The sequence below is a fragment of the Rissa tridactyla genome, chromosome 1 (assembly GCF_028500815.1).
Source record: "Rissa tridactyla isolate bRisTri1 chromosome 1, bRisTri1.patW.cur.20221130, whole genome shotgun sequence".
Lineage (NCBI taxonomy): Eukaryota > Metazoa > Chordata > Aves > Charadriiformes > Laridae > Rissa > Rissa tridactyla.
The window spans coordinates 169419133-169441233 of NC_071466.1; the positions used below are offsets into that span (position 1 = coordinate 169419133).

The window sequence follows — 22101 nt, forward strand, 5'->3', positions numbered from 1 at the left end:
GCTGTCTTGTTCAGCTGCGTAAGAAGTATAGGAAGCTGCATAAGAAGTTTGGGAAGGATGGCAAGTCATCACCTGTCCCTTAGTAAACCCACTCGCTACTTAATTTGTTTATGAATTTGGGATGACACTGTAAAAACTGGTGTTAGAGTTGAAGCAGAAACACCTGCCAAGAAGGTGAGGTCTGGGATTTATTTTTACTTTGGAATTTCAGCTCTTTAATTTTTGAAGACATCATTACATGACAACACCAAGGAGGCCCTTGTGTCGGATAATTAACCTCTGATAGTAGTATTACCTCAGAACACAAGATGCCAACAAAAATGTAAATGGTGTCAGGGAAGTATTTTTTAAAAGCTGCAAGCCCCTTCGAGGGTAGTTAGCTGTGTTGATTTATGTATGTTTATGTACGCAGATGCCTTAGGACTGCTGCAGTCCTCAGCAAGAGAAGAAAAGCAGCGTGACTCACGCATGAGCATCGTAACAACTGTACCTAAAAGGTGAAGTCCTGCTGCTGGTGCAGGGGAGTCAGTCTGAAGGAGCTCCAGATTTACTTTGTGTAACAAGGTAGAAGTGGTAACCCAACTATTCTACTTACTCCAGAAAAGAAAAAAGTACACCTCCCGTATAACTTAATGAGTAATTATAAAAACAGTCTTCCTCTTACACTTTTCAGTAGTTTAAAATGTGTTAGGTGCCACTGATTTAAATGCATTCCTTAGCATAGATATTCTGAAGATAAATGCAAGAATCAGTCAGGAACTCTGCTCAGCTTTTAGGAATTTAAGTACATTGGCACATGCAAACCCTGGAAAACATGTTTTCCTTGGGTGTTCACAAGTATGGTTTGAAGCTCCCCCTTGCTACCACACTGAAGGATTTATCTCATGTGTGTAATGTGCAGAAATGGGGACCGAACTGGTTGCTGTGCCCCACTGACCACTTTGGACAGTGCAAGCCCAGATTATTTAGTTGGTTTGATAGAATTTTTATGACAAGTTTATTGTGAGAAGCTCTGGGTATGGAGTGCTTTCCAGCGGCACCACTCAGCCGTGTCCAGGGTGCCTTATGCTACCACAGACAGTCAAAACCTTACAAGTGAGTCTGCCCCAAAACAACGACATACTTAATACTTCTGGTTTCTTCTTTTCTTTCCCCTTTGGACTTCTGAACCTTTAGGATTTGCTATGCTGTAGGGACTCTTTATCAGGGAGTGGAGCGATAGGACGAGGGGTAATGGTTTTAAACTGAAAGAGGGGAGATTTAGATTAGATATCAGGAAGAAATTCTTTACCGTGAGGGTGGTGAGGCACTGGAACAGGTTTCCCAGAGAAGCTGTGGATGCCCCATCCCTGGAAGCGTTCAAGGCCAGGCTGGATGGGGCTTTGAGCAGCCTGGTCTAGTGGGAGGTGTCCCTGCCCAGGGCAGGGGGGTTGGAACTAGATGATCTTTAAGTTCCCTTCTAACCCAAATCATTCTGTGATTCTATGTTTTGTGAGGTCTCGCTGTAGCCACAGGGTCTAGATTTCTTTTGAAAGAAGTCGAGATGGCCGATTGAGTTCATCTGGATGATAACCCTCCAAGAACTGGAGCTTTGGCGAAAAGCCTGAACCAAAGCAGTGATTGTCCTCAGGAGGAATGGGGCTGTCACCCCTCCGTCCAGCCATACCTCTGGGAGATCGTCCTTGCCCCAGCTCCTGCTGCCCCCTCGGAACCGCCGGCCTTCAAAATTTTTTTACAAAAAGCGATTCACGGCCCACTCCCTCGAGGCTAAAGCTCGCTCCCACCCTCATCTCCCCTCAGGCGCCTTCCCTTTTTCGAAGGAGGGAGGGGAAACACCGCAGCCCCGAAACCCTCTCACGACCTCGGGCGCCGCGACGCCCGGCCGGCGGGAACCGGAGAGTTGAGGGGTTAATCCGGGTGTGGCGGCTGAAGAGAAGCCGAGCGGCTGCCGCCGCGGTGCGGGAGGGCCGGGCACGCCCGGAGGGGCGTGCCCGGCCCTCCCGCACCGCGGCGGCAGCCCTGACCCCCCCTCAGAGCCGCGGCCGTTGGGCTGACTGTTGGGCGGCCGTTGGCGGGACCCCCTCCCCTCCCCTCCCCTCCCCTACCTGCGCGCGGGCTTTTGGCGGGCACCGCTGAGGAGAAGGAGGGAAGCGGCGGTGGGGAGGCAGGATGCCGGGCAGCGACACGGCGCTGGCCGTGGACAGAACGTACTCGGACCCGGAGCGGCACCGGCGCCGCAAGACGCGGGTAAGGAGTGTGAGGGCGCGGGAAGGGGTGTCGGGGCCACTCTCGGAAGTAGGAGGCCTCGGGGGTGGTGGTGGGCCGGGGTGCCGAGCTCTGAGAGGCGACCGCCGACCTGCAGCGTGTTCCCCGAGAGGTCTCCGGGTTTGCTGCGTTGTCGATCTAAAGGGAAGTTTGTTGTTTGGGGTTTTTTTTATCTGTGCTTTTTTTTTTTTTCCATATTCCTACTCTAAATACTCCGTGGCATAAGAAAATGAAATGAAACTGGTTGTTGGCATAAGAGAAACTGATGTTCAAGATACATCCACAACAGAAACTAGTTGGAGGTGAGAGTAACAGAGAACTTACTCACCAAAGTCAACAGCGCTGATGATTTAATTAAGTGACTCTGTGTCTAGATCACACTGGTGGATAGCTGGTTTTGGTCCTGTTTCTCAAGGTCTCTGTTTAATAAACTGTGGATCGGGTGATTGTATCTAGCAGCAGAGAATAATTATGGTTCCCTTCCTGAAGTTACTTACAAGAGGGCTGTGGCAGGGATGGAGATCGACAGAAAAGGTGTGTCTGTGCATTCTAGGGATAAAGTGAGAATATACTGTATATACGTGACTTATGGCTTTATGGGATAGCTTTTATTATGGTTTGCTGGCAAGTTAATCTTTACCTTACTATTTTGATGGTTTGTTCATACACTATATGCTAACCACGTATAGGCAGTGCTCGTGATCCTTTCATGTATTTAGTATTCTTTGTGGTGAATATCACGCTGATGAAAGCAGTTGGCTCTCTAGTTCATGTACAGATTTCAAACTTTTACCTAAATGCTCAGCTCAAACAAATGTAAAACAAATGGCTCTTTCTTCCTGTGCACTTCAGAAAGATGCAAATAAAAAGAAGGTTGCTCTAGCTGACTTGGGATATCAGCAGAAATTTCGTTTTCTTTGCCGAGATCATGTAAGTGTCAATAAATGAGCTTTACATTTTGAAGTGTAGGGATTAGCTATTTGTGAAGAAAAACTTTTTTTGGGGGGAGAGCCCCTTGGGGGGTGGTGGTGGTGGTGTTTGTTTTGTTTTCCTGTACTGCACATTAGCCGTTCTTTCCATCCCTCCAGCTCATTAATTGACAGTGCTGGAAAGGAGACAGTGTGCTTCAGATTGTTGTGGCACAATGAGATGGTTTAAAAACAGGTAAAAAGGTACACTGTACCTTTACTACTGGAGTCTACAATGCTCTTCATACTGTAAGCTGGGTGCACATGCTAGTTGTAACCCAGTTAAAAATTTTAAGGGTTTCCTTTGATTTTCTCTTTGCAAGTTGAACTAAGTAGTTTTTCTTAATTGTTCTTGCCACAAGAATAATGCGCTACCTAGCTTACTGTGGCCATGGAAGAAAGTTGCATACCTTCAAGGATGGTTTTTGGTATGTTTAAGAGTTAAACCTGAAGCCTCCACTCTGTAGTCTAGCTGATCTGCTTAAAAGCCTAAAGTGTCATGGCTAACATTCAGTGTTGTGTATTGTACTTATTTATTGGAAAAAAAAAAAAATCTCATGCTTAAGGCAATTTTATGAAAGCATTGGGCTTTTTGGCTGATTTTGGTGTTTCTTTTCATCACAACTAGCCTCTCCTTCCTTCCTGAAACCATGAGAACTGAAAATATAACTCTGTAACAAGTTTGTAGAGTTGTAGGTAACTGTGTTGCTCCAGGGTTTGGGCTTTCCAAGTTGTGTCTGATGTCACAGAACTTGTAATATAATTTCTAGAGGTGGTAGCAGCAGGTTGTGTGTTCCAGATGATAGCAAGAGCTTGCATTAAATCCATTTGTGTTTATTCTGGACAAATAGGAATTTTTCCTGGGTAAATTGCCTGGATAACGTCAACGTTCTTCTTACTGCTTTAACCAGGGGGCTGGAAATGGTCAGTCGCTGTAGCAGCAACAACTGATGGTATCATATAGGAAAGAAGCAGGATGCTGGTTTTCTTTTAGAGATTGAAAAAAAAAAAAAAAAAAAAGCATCAGAGCAGTTGCAGTTAAAGCTGCCATTCCCAAACATTCATGGAGAAAAGCACAGTGAGTAGGGTGAGATACATTTAATAAAGCAGCCTGGGGGAAAGAGAGGTGTCAAAGTAGCTGTTGGGTCTCATAGCCTGTATAACAGGCTAATGAGTCCAGATTGTGGGTGGGCAGGTTTTGAAGGACTTCTCCAGACCTGTAGGTTACTGCCTGTGGCTTTCAAGCTCACCTAAGGATTTTTCTAACGAGAAAGTGAAGCCTTCTCTATGGTCAGGCAAGAAGACTGATCCAAAATTGCAGCTCTATATATGATAGGAAGGCACCGCCAAATTCAGCTTGCAGAAGTGCTAGAACAACTTATTGTGAATATAGCCTTCTGAGTTTGTAAACAATAGAATCTGAGGGGAAAAGGATTTTAAAATTCCTACTGCAACTAAAAAGCTCCTTTAGTGTAAGACAACAGGTCTCTTCAGTACCTTCTTCTTTGAGGTCCTTTCAAGTATAAGATAACCCGGGCCCTGCTAACAACTCTCCAATGAACCATATGCCACGCTTTGTGCGACGACGTTCCCCGTGCCTGAAAGAGAGAAGATGCTTCAATGAAGAACAGCTGAGTCATTCTTAACATGGGGGGAGTCATTGGTGCCTAAGGAAGCCAGGTATTTTGAGGGAGAGGCTGGATTCCTGTTCTCTCCTTGGATGAGTCACAAGAGACCCAAGATATGCTGTGCATGGCAGCACAGAGTGGGGCATAAAACCACTATTACTTGTAGTGCAATGGTGTTGGTGCCTTACAGTTTTGGTATTATTTGGTGGGTATAGATTTACAGTTTTGTGGTTACCTTGATTCTGGTAAATCATCCATCCCCAGCTCTAAGAAAGGTACCTTTCCAGGAGAGTTTTCCTGCCTCTCCTTGTCAACTGTATCTGGTCACTTTAAGCTGGATTACTGCAGCTTGCTCAGGGGGTACAGGTGGAATCAATGTGGGCAATACAGCTGTGCAGATTGTTTCAGCTCACCTCTGCTAATCCCAGTTGCTCCAGCTTCACTGTGCTTCACATCCACTACTAGTTGATTCCTCCAACACTTTGAAGACTAATACAAATCTTTCAAAATCAGGATCTAAGCCATGAAATAGGACAAGATTTGGGAACAAAGGTTGCATTTTTAGCTGTCATGCATCAAGTACTGTTCTTGCTGCAATGTAGCTTGCAGAACAGCTAGAGTGTCGTGGTGCTTTCTTAAGGGACTTGGTTTTGTAGTGAGTACTGTGGGAAACTTAGAGATGCTCAAATTCTGGCTACACAGTGCTTCTTAGCATGAAGTCCATGCAGAGGTCTCTACAGTTGCAATAGTAACATCCCTGGTGCTCAAACTACTTTGTCTATGCTAACTTATGCCTCATTGTGTTGATTTTTGCTTCTAGAGCATTGTGTCAGGGCTGCCTTTCAGGGCTCTATTAAAGCTGTCATCTCTGAATGCTCACCAGGTTGTCCTCTTTAGATCTCAGAAACCTGTGTACACATTCTTTTTTGGCTGCTGATCAGGGCATTGCTCTTCAGTCTTGATCTCTTACTACTTGCAGTGCAACAATCCTCCACATTTCATCAGGATTATAAATTTATACATATGGCTTTGTAGGAGAAAAATCTTTTTCTAGTACAACTAAAACAGGTGAGTTTCTTTTCTGCATCCCATCAGAAGTCTATGCCGTGATAAGTCCTGCTTTTAACAAGTACCAGATGCTTTAGAGAGAGATGTAGGAAGTCCTAATTATGTAATGTCCTGCACATTGGAGCCTATTCAGAACTTTGTCTTATTAGTGATAGACTTATATGTGAAATTGTAAGAATTTTTCCTTTATTTAAAAACCAAAAAAACTTACCTGGAACAGATGTGGTTTGTTTATTAACAAATAGAGAGTCTTAATTTCTGTCTTGTTGTGCTTTTAGCCTTAGTGAGACTAGCAATAGAATCAGTGTTTTGTGGACGAACTGATTCTTACGTGATCACACACACACAAAAAGGCTTACATTAAAAAAGAATACAAAAATCCTCTTGCTTTCTAGTGATGAAAAAACATTCTGTGGAACGTCTCTTCTAATTTTCCATGTCTCTCTTATGATCCCTCCCATTCATCTTGTCTATAAGCGAGGCAGTCTTTTTGATAATCTCTCCTCATATGGAATTCTTTCTAAATCTCTAATCACTTTCATCATTTGTTCTTGAATTCCCTTTATTTCTTAAAATCTTTAGTACGTTTGGAAGAAATAACATAAAGGGACCTAGAAGGATTAAAAAAGTAAAAAAAAAACCAAACACCAAAACCCCCAATAAAAAAAAAAAACCACAAAGCACAAACAAAAAAAAAACCCCCAAACAAAAAAAAAACCCACCCAAAGCAAAAAACCACCCCACCCAGAGTTTTAGGAGAAAGGGAGATAAAATCTCCCAGAGTTCCTTTAAATGTAAAGATCGCTGTAGAAGAAATGCTTGTTCTGGGCTTTTGTGACTTGTAACCAAACCTCCAGGTATTTTGTGCTCGAAGAATTTATGCACACTTTTCCAACAGTTCCCTCATGTTTTGACATGAGATGAAGATAATTTCATGAGACAGAATATTATTAGGACCTCTAAGCATTGGTTTTAAATCCACGGTGTATCTAGAAATGTGTGAAACCTGTCAAAGAGTAGGCTGCATGACACAGGAGTATTGGGAATAAGAGAGGGAAACCACAACTGTAATGTGAACCCAAAAAGACAGATTAGCTGGTTAGAACTGAAGAAAAGCCTGGTTTGTTCATGTAAAACAGTAATCATGTTTTAATTATTTTATCGTTGTAGGACTGTTTGGAAAACTGTAACTTCTTAATTTTTTTTGCTAGTGCCAGAAAGGAATGTTAGGAAGTTTACAAAGCTGGTATCTTTTTTTGGTATACTTTGAGTTTTGGAATTAAATACATCTAAAAGCTAAAGGTCAATGTTAGGTGTAATTTGTTGTTGTCAAACAGAAAGAAAAGGGAGAAATTGTTGCTGTACAGCTTAGTATAGTTGCTGTGCTCCCCTGATCATGCAAGGTGAACCTCTTCGGTACAGTTACAAGCCATAAAGCTTGTATTTTCACCCAATCCATCTTCTCCCTTTCAACCCAAGAAGACATTTTTAAACAGTAACTAGAAGTGGGGATGCATGTTCTTTTCAAGGTTTAAGCTAATTTTTAGGTTTGGAAGTTTTATACTTAGACCTTCCATAGTTCTTGGTCTCCACCTGCAAAATTCATGTCTCTGAAGATTGTATAGTGTCTCCTTCCCTTTGCTGCATTTTTGATTCATCTTTATTGCAGTAGATGGTATTGCTCGCAGGACTGCGGCATCTATTACCACCTTTTTAAATGTTAGATATATTAAAAAATAATCATCACTGGGGGAAAATCACCACCCTTCTGCTTTGCTTTCTTTTTGAAGAACACATAATTGTTCTTCTGTCAGGTTGCCAATGGTGATGTAGGGGGGATGTCAACAGCTCTAGATCCCTAGCTTGCTTATTGTCGTCATCTCCATAGGTAAGGCTTTAACTAGGTACCACCTGGCACAATTTCACATTGAGGCTGAGCCTTTAAGGGTTTGTCTGGACTTGACGTCTAACATTATCCAGGCTAAAAAGAGTGCGACTGCCCATTGTCCAGTTTTAGTTGTTTTGGCACCATTAGCAAATGTGCAGCTTTCATCTTCACCCCCACAGTGAGTGTGGTTTTGGGAAAGACCTGTGTGGGAGATGAGTTTCTATGTAGTGTTGGGGAATGGTGGAATATAATTCTTGTTTTTCATGTATCCAGATAGAGTAACTTCACTAAAGGGCATTTGCACTATTGTTAATGAGGGTTGCAAATATCTTTACTATTGAAGTTTGCTGCCCTTCTCTTAGTCTGAAAGGAGGGCAGAGGATTAATATGCAAAGCCAAAAATAAACCTGCTGTTCTAAAGCCTTGACATATGGGACCTGGTATGCAACTGGGATGGCTTGTATCTGTGCAGCTAACCTTTTTCAGACACTCAGCAAGTAAGAACTCCTCTAATGCAGTTTCTTTATATTTTCGTACATAATCTAAGCTTTAATTTAGGGACAAGATTGAGAGTGGAGAGAGGTCTCTGCTGCCTGAGGTATAAAGAATATCTACAAATTGTGAGCTTTGGTGCTCTTTTTGTAGAAAGCCGAAATAAGTCTTTTCTTTTTTTTCCTCAGAAAAAAAAAATAAAACAGAAAAGCTAAATAATATTGAGAGCTGACCAGCTTCATTATTGTTCTGTTTAGGTATTGCAACTGGATAAAATTCTAGAGTGCAGAAGTTATGGAAACCACTGCTACTAATATTTTCTTAGTTACCTCTCTGTTGGACACTGAGACTATGGTGTACTTTAATGGACCTTTAATAGAAAATATTTGGCATCAATTCTAAATACTTCTCTGTTAACCTTTACTAAAGGCTAAAAATGGCTAGAAATGTATAGAAACCTGTTTAGTTTCCTGGCAAAAGTCGAGATGAAAAGAGCAGCCAGTGTGTGTATATCTAAGGATTACAAACTGATTATCTATGTCATGTGATTTTTTGTTAAAGTTAATAGGACTACGACTTTCAAAAAGGCTACTCTCATTTACAAGATACTACACCTTTGGCTTCTCAAGCATTAAATAATATTATTTTTTTTTCTATTAGCTTGTTAATCCTGTGTTTAAAACAAGGCTTTTCCGCTGAAGATGAAGCATTATGGTGGAAGTTGATGCTTTAAAGACAGGGAACGCTGCAATGCTCTGGAGTCAGCTTATGCACACAGGAGGTATTGATTTATAAGGTGAGACAAAGCATTGTGTAGAGTTGGTGGAAATGTAAGTCCTCCATTCTTAAAAAAACACTGATATTTCCTACCAGCACCAAAAAAGCAAGTAACACAGCTTACAGGAAATGTGAGGAGTCAATACTTTGGGGTCTGTAAATTATTAGTTTTTAAATCTAAGTGGGCTTTCTGTGCTGCACCACAAGAATTGCTGTGAGAGGAAGAAAAGCCTTGTTAGGGTAAGGTGATGTAGCAAGTTTCTCTGGTTTTACAGCACTCACTCCTTCTATTCCAAGTTATTCCAGCACGTGTAATACAGAAATTACAATTAAGCTAGTGCTCATTGTTGAAATGCAAAATGATATAAATATGCAGAAAATGTGCTGCTTTATACCAGCATGTCTGTACAGGTGAGTGATGCCCAAAGATCAAACTGACAGACCAATTAGAACTGTTTTTTAACATTTTTCTAATTCAGGGCAGTACAGCTTAGTAGCATACTGTACTGTAAGCATGCTAAGGACTTCTGAAGATTCACTACTTTGCCCTCATTTCCTAGGAGATAAATTTAAAACAAATGGATGGTGTCTGTCTGTTGAACTCCAGTGGTCATTGTGTTTTGGATTACAGTAGACAAGAAGCTTTGGTTGAAGGATGCAGACAGCTGCAAGGAAAGGTGGAAGCTTTGGAACCACGTAGCATCAAACCCAGTACTAGTCTCAAAGAGACATTTAGTGTTAGAAAAACTAAATGAACAGACCTTGTGGAGTAAGAGTTGCCTAGATCAGGTGTGAGGAACTCTTTCTTAAGGAGGGCCAAAGAAGACTTTTGGCTGTGCACTTATTCATAGCTTCTCCTCCAATCTGCAGCATTGCAGGTTGCCACCTTCACCGTGCCAGCTTTCCCAAAGCTGCTCAGAGTTATCTTGTGTCAAGTCCATTAACAGTACCCTAGCACGGAGCTCCTTCACCTGCTCTGTGGTCATATTGTGCTTACAGATTCTGCACCCCTCCCAGTGCCAAGCTTCTTCACTCTGTGTCCCAGGGCTGAGGAGCAGGGGAAGCATGTCTGCCTAGAAATGAGTCACTCCCACTTTATCTCTCTCTTTTTTTTTTTTTTTTTTTTTTTTTTTTTTTTTTTTTTTTAAAGAACTATCTAAATGTTCTAGATGCTGTAAGTGAGACACAGAATTTCATCTGTGAATTTTGAATGTACTGGTCTGGAGCCTTTGAATCCACACTTTGATATTTGTGCTGTGTGTGGACACTGAATTATCAGTGTCAATAGTGTCATACCAGTGTCAATATATTACAATTATTTTAAAATAACAAATTTTTATTATCTTACATAAGTCTAGAAGAAACAAGAGTTCAAATCTGAAAATTATAGTAACAAGGAAAGGACAGGAGAAGTGCTTCTTGCTGTTGGGGGTGGGACACATTAAAGAAAGCAAAGGAAGAAAAGGTAATAAAATATAGTTAGTGTGAGAGTGACTAATACAGTAAAAATGTTAATGACGTCTTTTTGTTGAGGCATTTTGTTGAAGGAAAGCTTAGCTAAATGTCAACTTCTGGAACCCGTTCTTCTCATATCTACTTCAATTCTACTGTTTACAAATAACATTCTGATCCATTGGGTTCTGAAGAGGATGCATCCTGCATCACATGCCTTTGGATTCTCTTTGGTCTGGTAAAATAAACTTGACTGCACTTATTGAATTATGTGTCTGGCTTTTTTTTTTTTTTTTTACTTAAACCACTAAGAAGAATCTGTGATGTATTGAAGCAGGTGTGAAAAATTGGATTTGGCTGGAATCAGGCTAAAAATTTATGGCAGAGGTCAGGTGTAATTTTCATGTTTCTCGACTCTACACAGATGACTTGAAAATAAAATGAAATGCGTCAATACTTGGTATTACTCCAGTTACTGAGGCATGTACATAATACGGGGGCGTGTGGGTCTTACTATGTTAGGAATCTTTGTTTTACTAGAAGTTTTGGCAGAAATAACACAATTTTGTGTCATGGTTGTCCCTGATACTCATTTTCAGATCAGCAAAGTATCTCTTCACACAGATTTCTGATTTCTTTCTTTCCCCTTCCCTCTTACATCTAGAAAAAGTGGGCATCTTTGTTCATTTCTCCTCCCTCCATATCTTAAGGAAGAAATCTGTTTACATCTTGTCACATGTAACCAGTCCTTTTTTGGAGCAAATTACACAATTTCAGTTTTGATGAACAAAAGAAGGATGACAGCCTGTTCCTAAGACAAGAGTTAAAGGGATATCTTAGCCAGGTAGTAAATGGCAACAGACTGATTCGGTAGCTGCCAGGCTCCTGTTGGACTAAAATGTGTCCAGAAGGCTGACGGTGAGTTTGCCATACTCTTACATTGCTGACCTGCTCAGCTTTTTGCGAAGGTCTCTACAGTAGAACCCTTTCTTTGCACGTGAATTCATGCAATGGGGGGGCACTCAGGTTCTTCTGATATATAGCACCATCACTAACAGGTGCTGCTGGCCCTGATGAGGGCCTGTGATCTGTACAAGAATTATGCTCCTTCTGTCCAGTGCAAGTGGGTTGTATTTGGTAGACCTTTGTACCAGAGGCATGGGAATGCTGGGGGGTGAGAGAGAGTGAAAGCATTTCCTAACAAGACCCAAGGAAGGCTTAAGAAAAGAGTGAAGACAATGAGAAGATCTTTGACAATCAGTGAGAGTTTCTCCTCTGTTTGACAGCAAGTATATACAGAAATACTGAGGCTGTCTGTGTTTGCCCTTGCATGTTCTGTTTCCCTAAACTATATGGATGTGGTCCGTAGTAATTTGTCTTGGGAAGCACCAAGGAGCATTAGTGTCTGTAAAAGCTAGATGCTTACTACTAGTGGTAAAGGAGGTCTGCCATTATCAGGTCGTTCCATTGTGTCTTTCCAGTGTTAACTCCTATGGTATTCTCTCTCTAATGCACAGAGAGATCCTATTGAGCAAATCTTCTATTTCTGATATTTATGAAACTGTCTTCCTATGGATTTCTGCCTGAGGGGCATCATTGGGCCTTGCAATATAAATTAAATTTAGAAAAAAGATGCACCTGTCTTTTCTGTGTGGTTTTTATGCCTCCAAGGAACCTTTTTTTCCCCTGTTTCCTTCTCTCTTTTTACTAAGGAACTGGAAAGACTTGGATTACAGGTGAATGTTCAGGAGAATAAGACATGACCTGACAAAGCTCAGACTGAAAGTGATCAAGTGGAATCTCTAGTGACATTTATAAAACTTGGTGTCAAGATTTTGTTTGTGATTTGTTGATGCTAGAAGCTATGATGTTCTTTTAGGTTTGGGAAACTGGGCTTTGGTGCAGTAGCTTACAAATTGTTCTTTCACAAAGTGTTTTGACCTATATTGCCATTTTTCATGCATATTTTAGGTGGGATTTCTCATTTACTAGTGAATATGTACATTATACTGTAGTGTATGTGCTAACAGCTCTTTAATTTTGAAGAAGTACTCTTGCAATGAAGATACACCCACTTGTGGTGTTTTGAAACAAATAGCCAAGCCCTTGTTTCAGTTATTCTTGTTTGGACTTGAGAGAGTCAACTAGAATAATCTTTGTGTGCTCTGTACCATTATGCAGTGTGGCAGTTAATGTCAGAGAAGGTTGAAGTTCAGTGATGTGTTTGAAGACTAGCTGTGTTTTGAAATGAAGTCTAGAGCAGTGGTGACGATGTTAGCCTAAGGCTACGGTGACATGGTTTTAGGCTACTGTGACAGCTCTCAGCCCTTGTGTAACAATGGAAGTCATTTAACCTCTCTGAAGAGAATATGACTTCTCCCAGTGTGCCCAGGGGAGGGGATAAACACTGTGAATGACACATATTTCAGAATCATTAGCCATCTGTATGGACTTTAAAAAAAAGCCTCTGACTTATTTGTGGGGATCCAAAAATATGCAGCAGATACACATAGCTGCTTTCCACAACAGACAGATTTTAAGACTCTCTGCCACAGGTGCTTCTTCCCCCCCAGAATTGTCTAAGTCTTGTGTAACTGTTTGAAATTGGGCATCTGCTCTGACAGTAGTTGTGTACACCCTCTGTAGCTGAAAGGAGTACAACTCTTGCAGGTGGTCTCTGTTGATTTGGTAGATTCTTAAACTAAATCACATACAGGTGAGCATCTGAAGCCGGGTGTGACTCGATCCCCACTAAATAGCTGTGTAGCAGTGGATATTGCAGGCACTGCAGAAAAGATGCAAATTTCACCATTTTTCGTGCATTTTAGGACTAGATGTATGTACTGAATATCTAGACATCTGTGCCAAATCAAGTTTACTCTTGAGTGGGACTTAGAGTTCCTTTTATTAGGCAGAAAAGCAAAAGGCTTTTGTGTCTCTCCCGCTTGCACTGTGCATTCTTAATATTACTGAATCTTCATTTCAATTATGCATAACTGCACAAAACCTTTTTTTTTTTTTAAATCTCTGTCTTTTGCCAGCTTTGCCATTATGCCTAGAAACCACTGGTCTCTGGGTGATCAAAAATTTGGCAGTACAGGATGTTACCTTTCCTTTCCCCTCTTCTCTCTGTTTTGGCTCAATTATGATTATTACAGAGTGCTCCTGCTGTGAGTGCTGTACAGAAATGCATTGTTTTTCTCTGTGTAGTTAATCCAGAATTAAATTGTGGATGGATTGCCTTTTTTTTTTTTTTAAATAAATGAAGAAAGGTGAAAAAATACCAATATGTGACTTGGAAAGAAGGAGAGTAATCTGGAGTTTACCTTATCATTACTGCAAGAAAGTAAAAGATTGCTTCTGTAAATCTGTAGGGCTCTCTTTAATTCTGACAGCAGCACGTGCTTCTGATAATGTTAGGTTTGTCAATGTTTTGCACTTTGTTAGTGGTACATTGAATTGGACTGATACTGACTTCCACGTGTTGTCTTGTGGGAGACTTGAGGCTGCAGGCAGATGAGATCACTACCAGGGCAGTCCCATCAGCTGTGTCCTGCTCTTGCATAAATCATCAGCAGCACTGGGTGATTTCAATGGTGCAGGATTAGACCTTCTGCAGATGCTATTTGTAGTAATTTCATTAATGAAAACAGGCATTTATGAACTTACAGCATGTCAGTAAGTAGTCAGAAAGAGACAAGCTTTTAGTGATAGGAGCTGGGGGCACACAGCCACAGTCTAAAGTATTTGTATTGTCTGTTATAGGTGTTGCTGATGGGGGGTGGGGTGGGAAATTCTTTCAGCAAGGTAGGCATCACAAGGTTCAGAAATCCAGAACCTGATTTTTGAAAAGCCTAAGGCAGAAGTTTCTGTAGGAATTTTTAGAATGTGGAATTGGAAAGTGTGATTGAACTTGTTTCTTTGTGTATATACTACTTTGTGTTTGAAGTAAGCTATTATTTTCAGTACATTTTTCTATTGGTTTAAGGAGTTCATCTTGGCTTGCCTGCCCTAAAGCAAAAGATGTAATGATAGGATATATTAGACACTTGTTTATTCCTCATGTATATGTCAGACCTCAGTCTACCTTAACCTTTTTGGCAGGTTCTGCCAATTAAAATGAATCCTCCCTAAGAAGCAGCAATCTAGTTTTCTAAGACTAGGTGTAAAGTTGTATAGTGTTTCAGCATCACATCTTGTCAAGAAGTGCTGTGTGGTAAGTTTTCAATGTCACTCTCATGTTTACGTGAGACTACTTTATGCCCAGACGCTGGCAAGTATTAGTGCTGTCATGTTTATTTTGTAAAGTAGGTGTGGCTGAAAAAGCAGCCCATATAGCACAGTAAGAGAGTACACAGGGGTAGAAGAGCAAAGAAGGCTGAAGTTTGGGGTGGAAAGACTGTCTTGGAGCACTGCTTTTCTATTTAAGCATGTCTAGAATTTGTACTCAATGTCTCCAACAGAGGTCCAAACTTAGAGGGTGCCTGAGAAAATACGTAACTTAACTTGCATAAATCCTGGCCTTCCAGAGACAGATGATACTGTGTCCTAATTCTTTTGAAACTTTTAGTTGTTATGATGATCTTCTAATTTCCTCTATTCCAATCTTCAGAGTAAGAATGCATTAGTTCCCCTTGTAAGTGCTTCTTCAGCATGATCTGTCAGTGAATTCCCCAAACTGTAATGTCTTCTTTTCAGAATGTGCCTTGTAATCCTCGGTATGTCATTGCTTTTGCTATTCATAAATGGACATTTTGAAGAGAATAGGTGAAAGGAGGGAGCTGGGGGAAAGAGGAAATTTCTTCCCTTTATCTACAGGCTCAAATCAGTGCCTGAGGCAAGGAAATCTGTGTCTGATCATTCAGACTCATCGCTCCTCAAGTGTAACTGTGTAGTTGTGCCTGCCTGCTTGCAGCCAGCAGTACGTAGGGAGTTGCAGCACTGGCCCCTGTTCCTGCAGACATACAGCTTATCTTGCCACTTTCCCTCACTTTGTCTTTCTCTAGCAACGAGAAAACAAAGGCTGTTCAGCCTTATACCATTATTACAGATGCTGATTCAATTAACTTGTACTGAAGTTGTTAATATGGAAACTGAAATCTTAACTGAGGACTTGGGTTAGAATTTGCATATTTAAAGTGGAGAAAGTAATTTTATGTGCAAAACAGAACCCTCATACTGGTTTTGGTTTGTTTTTTTTAATAATATTTATATCTGATTGTAGGAAAATAAAGGACTACAATTAATATGTAGACTATCTATTAAGATAGCTTTAAAATGCCACATAGAGTTAAAGTCATACTACTAATATCCCTTGCACATTGAAATAGAGTCTTTAATTTCTATTTTTAAGAATAAATTTTTGTCTCTGGTTACATCCAGTGTAGCTTGCTAATTTTAGGGGTGTGAACTCTTCATGGTTTAGTGAGACAAAGTTTTAATAGCTGTGTCTGAATACTTGTTTAAAATTTATCACTGTATGTTTCTATGTAGGGCCAACTATGTTGCTTATGATGTTGCTGTTTTGGTAACCAACAGGCTGATGGACTGATAAATACATACTTTTATTAATGTAGGGTTAGTGAATTGGAAATGGGAAGAAATTATCATTCCAAGATGATTTTGAACAGTCTAATTTCTTAATGTACTGAATCATTGTGTCAGTGTGTTTTAATACTACAGAGTTGGCATGGAAGCGTTCTATTTGAGCTGACACTTTAAAATTTATATACAAAAGTGAATTTGCCGTATATTTTACTAGTGAACACATGAAGCAATATCTTTATTTCCTGTAGTAATTATTCTTTGCTAAATTTGGGGAAGCTTTTATTTTCGAAGGGTAGTGGCTGGTAGCATCCAATGCTGTGATTAACATACTGGGAAGATTCAAATCTGAGTGCTCTGAGACTTTAGTGATAAAGTTGCGTCGTTCTCTGAAATGTCTTTTCCTCCTGGGGCAGACAGGTCTATCTGTTGTCATTATCTTCGCAATAGCAATAAGATTTAGGAGACAGTCATGTTAACAAAGGTACAAAGTGTCCTCAATTCAACAGCTCATTTCCAAACACGAAAAACCCTCGGCATTATCACAGCAGATGTGCTTGCTTATTTGAATGTTGAATGCTCAGAAGGATTCCTTAGGCTAACACTATGCTTAACTTTCTTCTGCCTGAGCAGGCTTTGCATTGTTTATTCAGCCCTTTGTCATTTTAAAAAGGGAGAATGACTGAAGATGATGTTCATGCATTATTTGAAATTGTAAGTATATGTTATATATTCTGCATCACTTCTGTATACGTTTTTTCCAGAAGTGAACAAATTGACAATGTGAAAATATTGCAGTGTTCTGATATTTGAACTTCTCAGAAGACACACTTGTATTTTTAACCTCCTTATCCTGAATTATATCAAGTCATCCCCCTGTTCCCACCAAAGTAATGGACTCTCTCTACTGTATAAAGCTCTTTTCTGGCAAGGTGTGTTCTTCATGCAACATGGCTCACCGAAAATAAGTTGTTTTTTTTTTTTTTTTTCTAAGTGGACTCAGAACTCGATGTTCTTGATATTCTAGATATTATTCTTGCAGGTGACAAATGAAGTTTCCTAGTCGCTATGCATTAATTTAAAACAGCTAGTTTGCACCAAATATGTATTTTGAGTAGTAACAATTTTAGACTTGGGGTTGTCTGTGTTTTGTGGGAGGGAAGAAAAGAGGACAAGGATGTAATTTTATTGCCATAATACATGCCATTGTGTGTTTTCTTTTATTTTATACATACATACACACATACGTGTATATGCATGTATAAAATATTTAAAATATTTATACCCTTTCTATATTTTATGTATTTAACCTTTCTTTTCCTTTTAGAAAAATGAGCACAAACAGAATGATGAATGCTGTATTTATCTTAGAAACTCTGTCTGATCTTTGCCTCCAGTGTTTTGCTGTGGGAGGGAAGATTGTAAAATTACACTGTGTGAAATGCATAGAATGTGATTTTTTTTATTTTTTTTTTTTAAGCTGTATTTCATACCAGTCCCTGCAGTTTTCCATCTCTGGGAAAACTTGTATAGAAATTGTAGTTTATCAACTTTGTTATGAAAAGACAAAGTTGAGAGAATAGAGGCAAGGACTATGAAGATTAGGAAGTCACTGTTAAGCATTGTTCATCTGCAAGCTACCACAAGAAAAGAGAATTTTATTGCTGTTGGCTCAGGACATACCCTCTTTGGGGATTTAATGGCCAGTATGAACTACAATAGCAACATGTATTAATTATTTTTATTTTAAACATTAGTATTTCAGTTGCTACTACTCTTGCATGTGACACTATGACTTTAGCCACATGTCTCATAAATTGAATTGTCTATGATGCTTGTGGTGCTGACAGTACTTAGATAAGGTAACAAAGCACCAGTGCTATCGTATCAGCATATATTTTTCTTAACGCTACAAAAAAAACAGAGATCCTCTAAATACCCTAAAGATTCCTCATGTTACAGCTCTGAATACTGTCCAGAGCTTTTATGAAACTGATGGATCATTTTTCAGATTCTTCGGGGATTTTTTTTCCCAGTCTGAAGCATGGAGATTTCCCATCACCTCCTAGACTAACCTTTCTCTTCTCTTCCCTCTATGTCCATTTCACTTTGGACTAATACATTCTTAGCCCTTTTGTCTCATTAGCTTTCATCTCCCTTTGGTACCTTTAAATTGTTTGTTAAGAGATTCAGATACTTACTTCCGAAGTATTTACTTTTTTAGTCCTTTAGAACTAGAAATGGTATGTTCCACTATGTAAATAAAAAGAGAATAGGTAAATTTCCCAGTGAAGATTAGCCTGTTTAGGTTTGTGCATAGAATTTAAATGGTTAACTTTGTCCTTGCTGTTTAAGAGCAGGGGCAGAATGGCAAATCAGGGTGAATGTAATCAAGGTGAAAATAAAACATGGACTTTGTCTTCAGTGTTTGTGCTGGAAACAAGGTTACTTAGGACTAACCCCCTCTCAGAAGAATAGCCATGTAGGACCTCTTTGCAAGAGAGAAAGGAATACTCCAAGTAAATAAAGGTCTTAGTATTACCTCAGTGACAGGGAAGGCTTTAAAACAAATAGATTTCTGAGCAAATTTTCAAGGAGAGAATAATGAAAGACTTAATTAAAGACTCGAAGGTAAATAGAACATGAAATAAATTTAACTTTTTTTTCAACCAGTGGTGGATCTGCCAGTTAATGTGGTCTGTTATTTTAGCAAAGGTAAGCACCATGTCTGCTGAATTCCCTGTGCTTAGAATATGAGTGTGGCCCCGAGTCAGTCTTGCCATGGTGCCATGTGATAAACAGTATGTGGAGATTTCACAGGGGACAGGGAAATAGAAGAGAGATGGGGTTAGAGTTGGTTAATAATCTTGCAAAGCATCTGGTATAATTTTCATTTAAGAAAAGGGAGGAAGTTTCTACTATAAAATTAACTTTCATTTAACATATGTGTAGCCTGCACCTATGCACCAGTAACAAGGAGAAAAGGTTGAAATCAAGTTTGGGTGTAGAAGAGAAAGATCTAGCTGCAAGTAAAGGTAGTAAATCAAGATAAAATTTTTATTCATGGGAATAATGATGTTCTGAAATTACTTTCCAAACTTGAGTAGTAGGAAAAATACATTACTTCTTTTGAGAGGAAGCCTGATAAGTTTATGAAAGTAACTTCAATGTTAGGAGCCAGGAATTTCCTTTAAGTCCTTTGTTTCTATCCTGGAAATTATTTTACATATTTCCTGAGGCTTTTGCATCTTTCAGGTCTGTTGAAGTGAACGTATTCTGTCTAATAAATGTGACAGGACACTGGTGACCTCAAAGGTAATGAGCCCAGACATCTTGTGAAAATAATTTTTATGTGTCCTTACCAGATACTTATACATTCTTGTGGGGAGTGGAAGTCAGACACAATTTGACCATTATACACTGGCTGGCCTGCTGGTCCGTCAGTAAGCAGATTGTTTTAGATTATCCACAGAATATGCTCTCCTGCCCACCTGCTGGGCCAGAAAGGTTGTGCAAGGGACGCTAATGAAGTTGGAGCCATCATAAAGGACAATTAAGGACACGGGAAGAAGCAGAAAGTATTCTTACAGCATTTTAGGTGCTTAAGAGAATCTTGAGGGCACAGAGAAATGGGCAGTGAGGGGATCTGGGAAGATGTTGCTGGTGATGTTGCTGTAGGAAATGAGTCTAAGGTCTATATTGTACTATATTTCATTGGTTTTGCTTAACTAATGCTTCTGCTGGATTGCAGGGGATTATACAGCAAGCTGTCCCTGCCACTTCTTCTCTATCAATTCGAATATATCCAAAGAAATACAGCAGTTGTTCCACACTACCATTCAGGCTGAGCAAAGGTTCAAATCTTTAAAAGGTAATGGATAATATTGCTCTGTTTGTGGTAGAGAACTGTCAGGTCCCCTGTCTCATGCTTTTCACAGGAATATAGACAAACTTGTATTTCAGTTCAAATGAAATTATTACGTTAAACTGCTTAGCTAACAATCCAATCCATTTAGTGATGGGTAAGCCTTAATTTTGCTTAATGGTGTTAGACTAAAATACATATTCACTAGAGCCTTTTGCTCTAGCTGCTGGTTCTGATACCCTCCAGGCGTACTGGAAAAAGTTATATGATGGGCAGTGTGCTTCTGGAGTTTGTAGCCTGGGCAATTTAAGCCAACCACAAATTATTGCTTAAAAAATAGTAATGCTGTGTTAATGCATAAATGTTCTTGCCCATAGTGCTCACCAGTTCAAGCATTAAGTCACTGCATAACAGAAGATTTATGTTCAAGGGACATCCGATGTATTATTTAAAAATGGATTGGCTAGACTTTGTGGGCATATGTGGTTTCTAGCAGTGATTTAGAGATGCTTCTTGGAAAATTCGTACAATTTGTCATAGTAATTGTGGCTCATCTGTCAAGTGCCAGTTACAATGAAATTGGGCTGTTAGTGTCTAAAGCAGTTACTGGTATTTGCTTTTGAGCTGTAGAACTGTAGACAACTTGCTTAACATACAGGCTGTGCTCAGGTATGAGGTTTCCTATTTAGCTTCTTTAGTAACCTTAGAAGCAGGTGCCTGTCTGCTGGTCCTGAACACAGTCTGATGCTGCTGTCTTTGGGCTGACCATCAGAACCAGCCCTGCAAAAGAGTTCTCTCTCTCTCTCTCTCTCTCTCTCTGTGGAAACAAGTTTTTAATCATCTGTGGTCTCCTCTGCATTGTGTTGCTAACAATGATGACACCCAGAAGCATGACAGCCAGAAGCATGGAGTTAATGTGGGATCAAGTTAGCCACTTGATGCATAACTGGTGCTTATTCAGCTGCCAATCAAGTGTACCATGTGCTCTCTGATAGTGTCTATGACTACCATAGAACTCTCCCATGAAAGGCAGTTTTATACACTAACTTGAATGAACTTTTCAAATCAGCAGGGTTGTGATGAATTGACAGAAGTGTGTTAATAGTGAAAGCTCTATTAATGATTTACCCGAAGTGCTTGGGTAAAGGTGCTCTAGCATGTTGGAGTCATGTGGAGTGTAGAAAGAGAAAATGGGCCTGCCAGAGAGAGCTCTGGAGGAGCATTGGGAAGGCAAGTTTGATTTGAATGCAACGTCCCAGCCAATACTTTTGCTCTTAGCAGCAAATAAGTGGCTAGAGAAAGCACTGTGAAGGAAGGTAAATGAATTCAAAATGAGACAGTGTGCCTTTGGGAAGGCAAAACATGTCAAGTGAACAAGAAGATATTGACAGCAGACCAGTTTGATCTGGTGTGGTGCTTGGTGTTACTCAAAGTGCTTCCTGCCGCAATTGATGTGCACAGTTATTTTAGTATCCACCGCATTTTGATGTGCCTGTTTCCTATCACACCATTGCTGTCTTAGTTGAGAACAAGTGCCCTTCACTGAGAACAAGTACCATAGGAAGTGTTTGTGTTGATACATATAGAACATGTCATTGAAAATTTTAGATGGGGGCTAGTTCCTTTTTTTTTTTTTGGCCATTTCCATGGTTGTATTTTTATTGAAAACTAAAATCTTAGCTTTTAGTTTTAAACAATTGTTGATTTTTTTCACCCACGCTCCATGAATTAATTTAAGATTCATAGAAGACTAGTGTAACTAAATTTGGATACATGCTTCATGTGGCAGGGGATAAATGGAAAATTCTCGACAATCTACATTGTGAATTCTCTCTCCAAGAACGCAGCGTGTTCATTGCTGTCTAGTGGTTTGGGTTTTTGCCACACTTAATTCTGTTTGGCAGTGTTTCATTGTCTTCAGGTGCATAGTATAGTGATGTTTCTGATAATTTTTTTGAGAATCTGGATTTATCCATGCTTGCGAACACAAAAAGCAATTGATGTTAGTCAAATATTTGAAATGCCTTTCTGCACTGCTTAGCTGCCACACAGTGTGGAAGAATGGTCTTTACTGCAATAGCTCTGGATGCTGCTTCTGAAACTCTGGATCTAGGTGTCTTGACAGAGCTCTGGGGATTTTTGGTATGCTTCATT

General features: G+C 39.9%; 1 protein-coding gene across 5 annotated transcripts in view; it reads left to right on the forward strand.

The window, feature by feature from the left end:
* The window catches only part of TMCC3 (transmembrane and coiled-coil domain family 3), a 100019-nt gene that overhangs the window by 46976 nt on the left and 30942 nt on the right, over positions 1 to 22101 (forward strand). The window contains exons 1-2 of one of the 5 annotated variants that reach the window (XM_054204062.1): positions 2135 to 2247; positions 2492 to 2567. The exons of 3 other annotated variants lie outside the window; for them this stretch is intronic. Coding sequence is in view for 1 of the 2 variants with exons in the window: in XM_054204038.1 (XP_054060013.1) it covers positions 2170 to 2247 (78 nt within the window). In the remaining variant the exon portion in view is untranslated. Of the gene's footprint in view, positions 1 to 2029; positions 2248 to 2491; positions 2568 to 22101 lie in introns of those variants that run through there. One more of the 5 variants, XM_054204038.1, reaches the window with a different exon arrangement.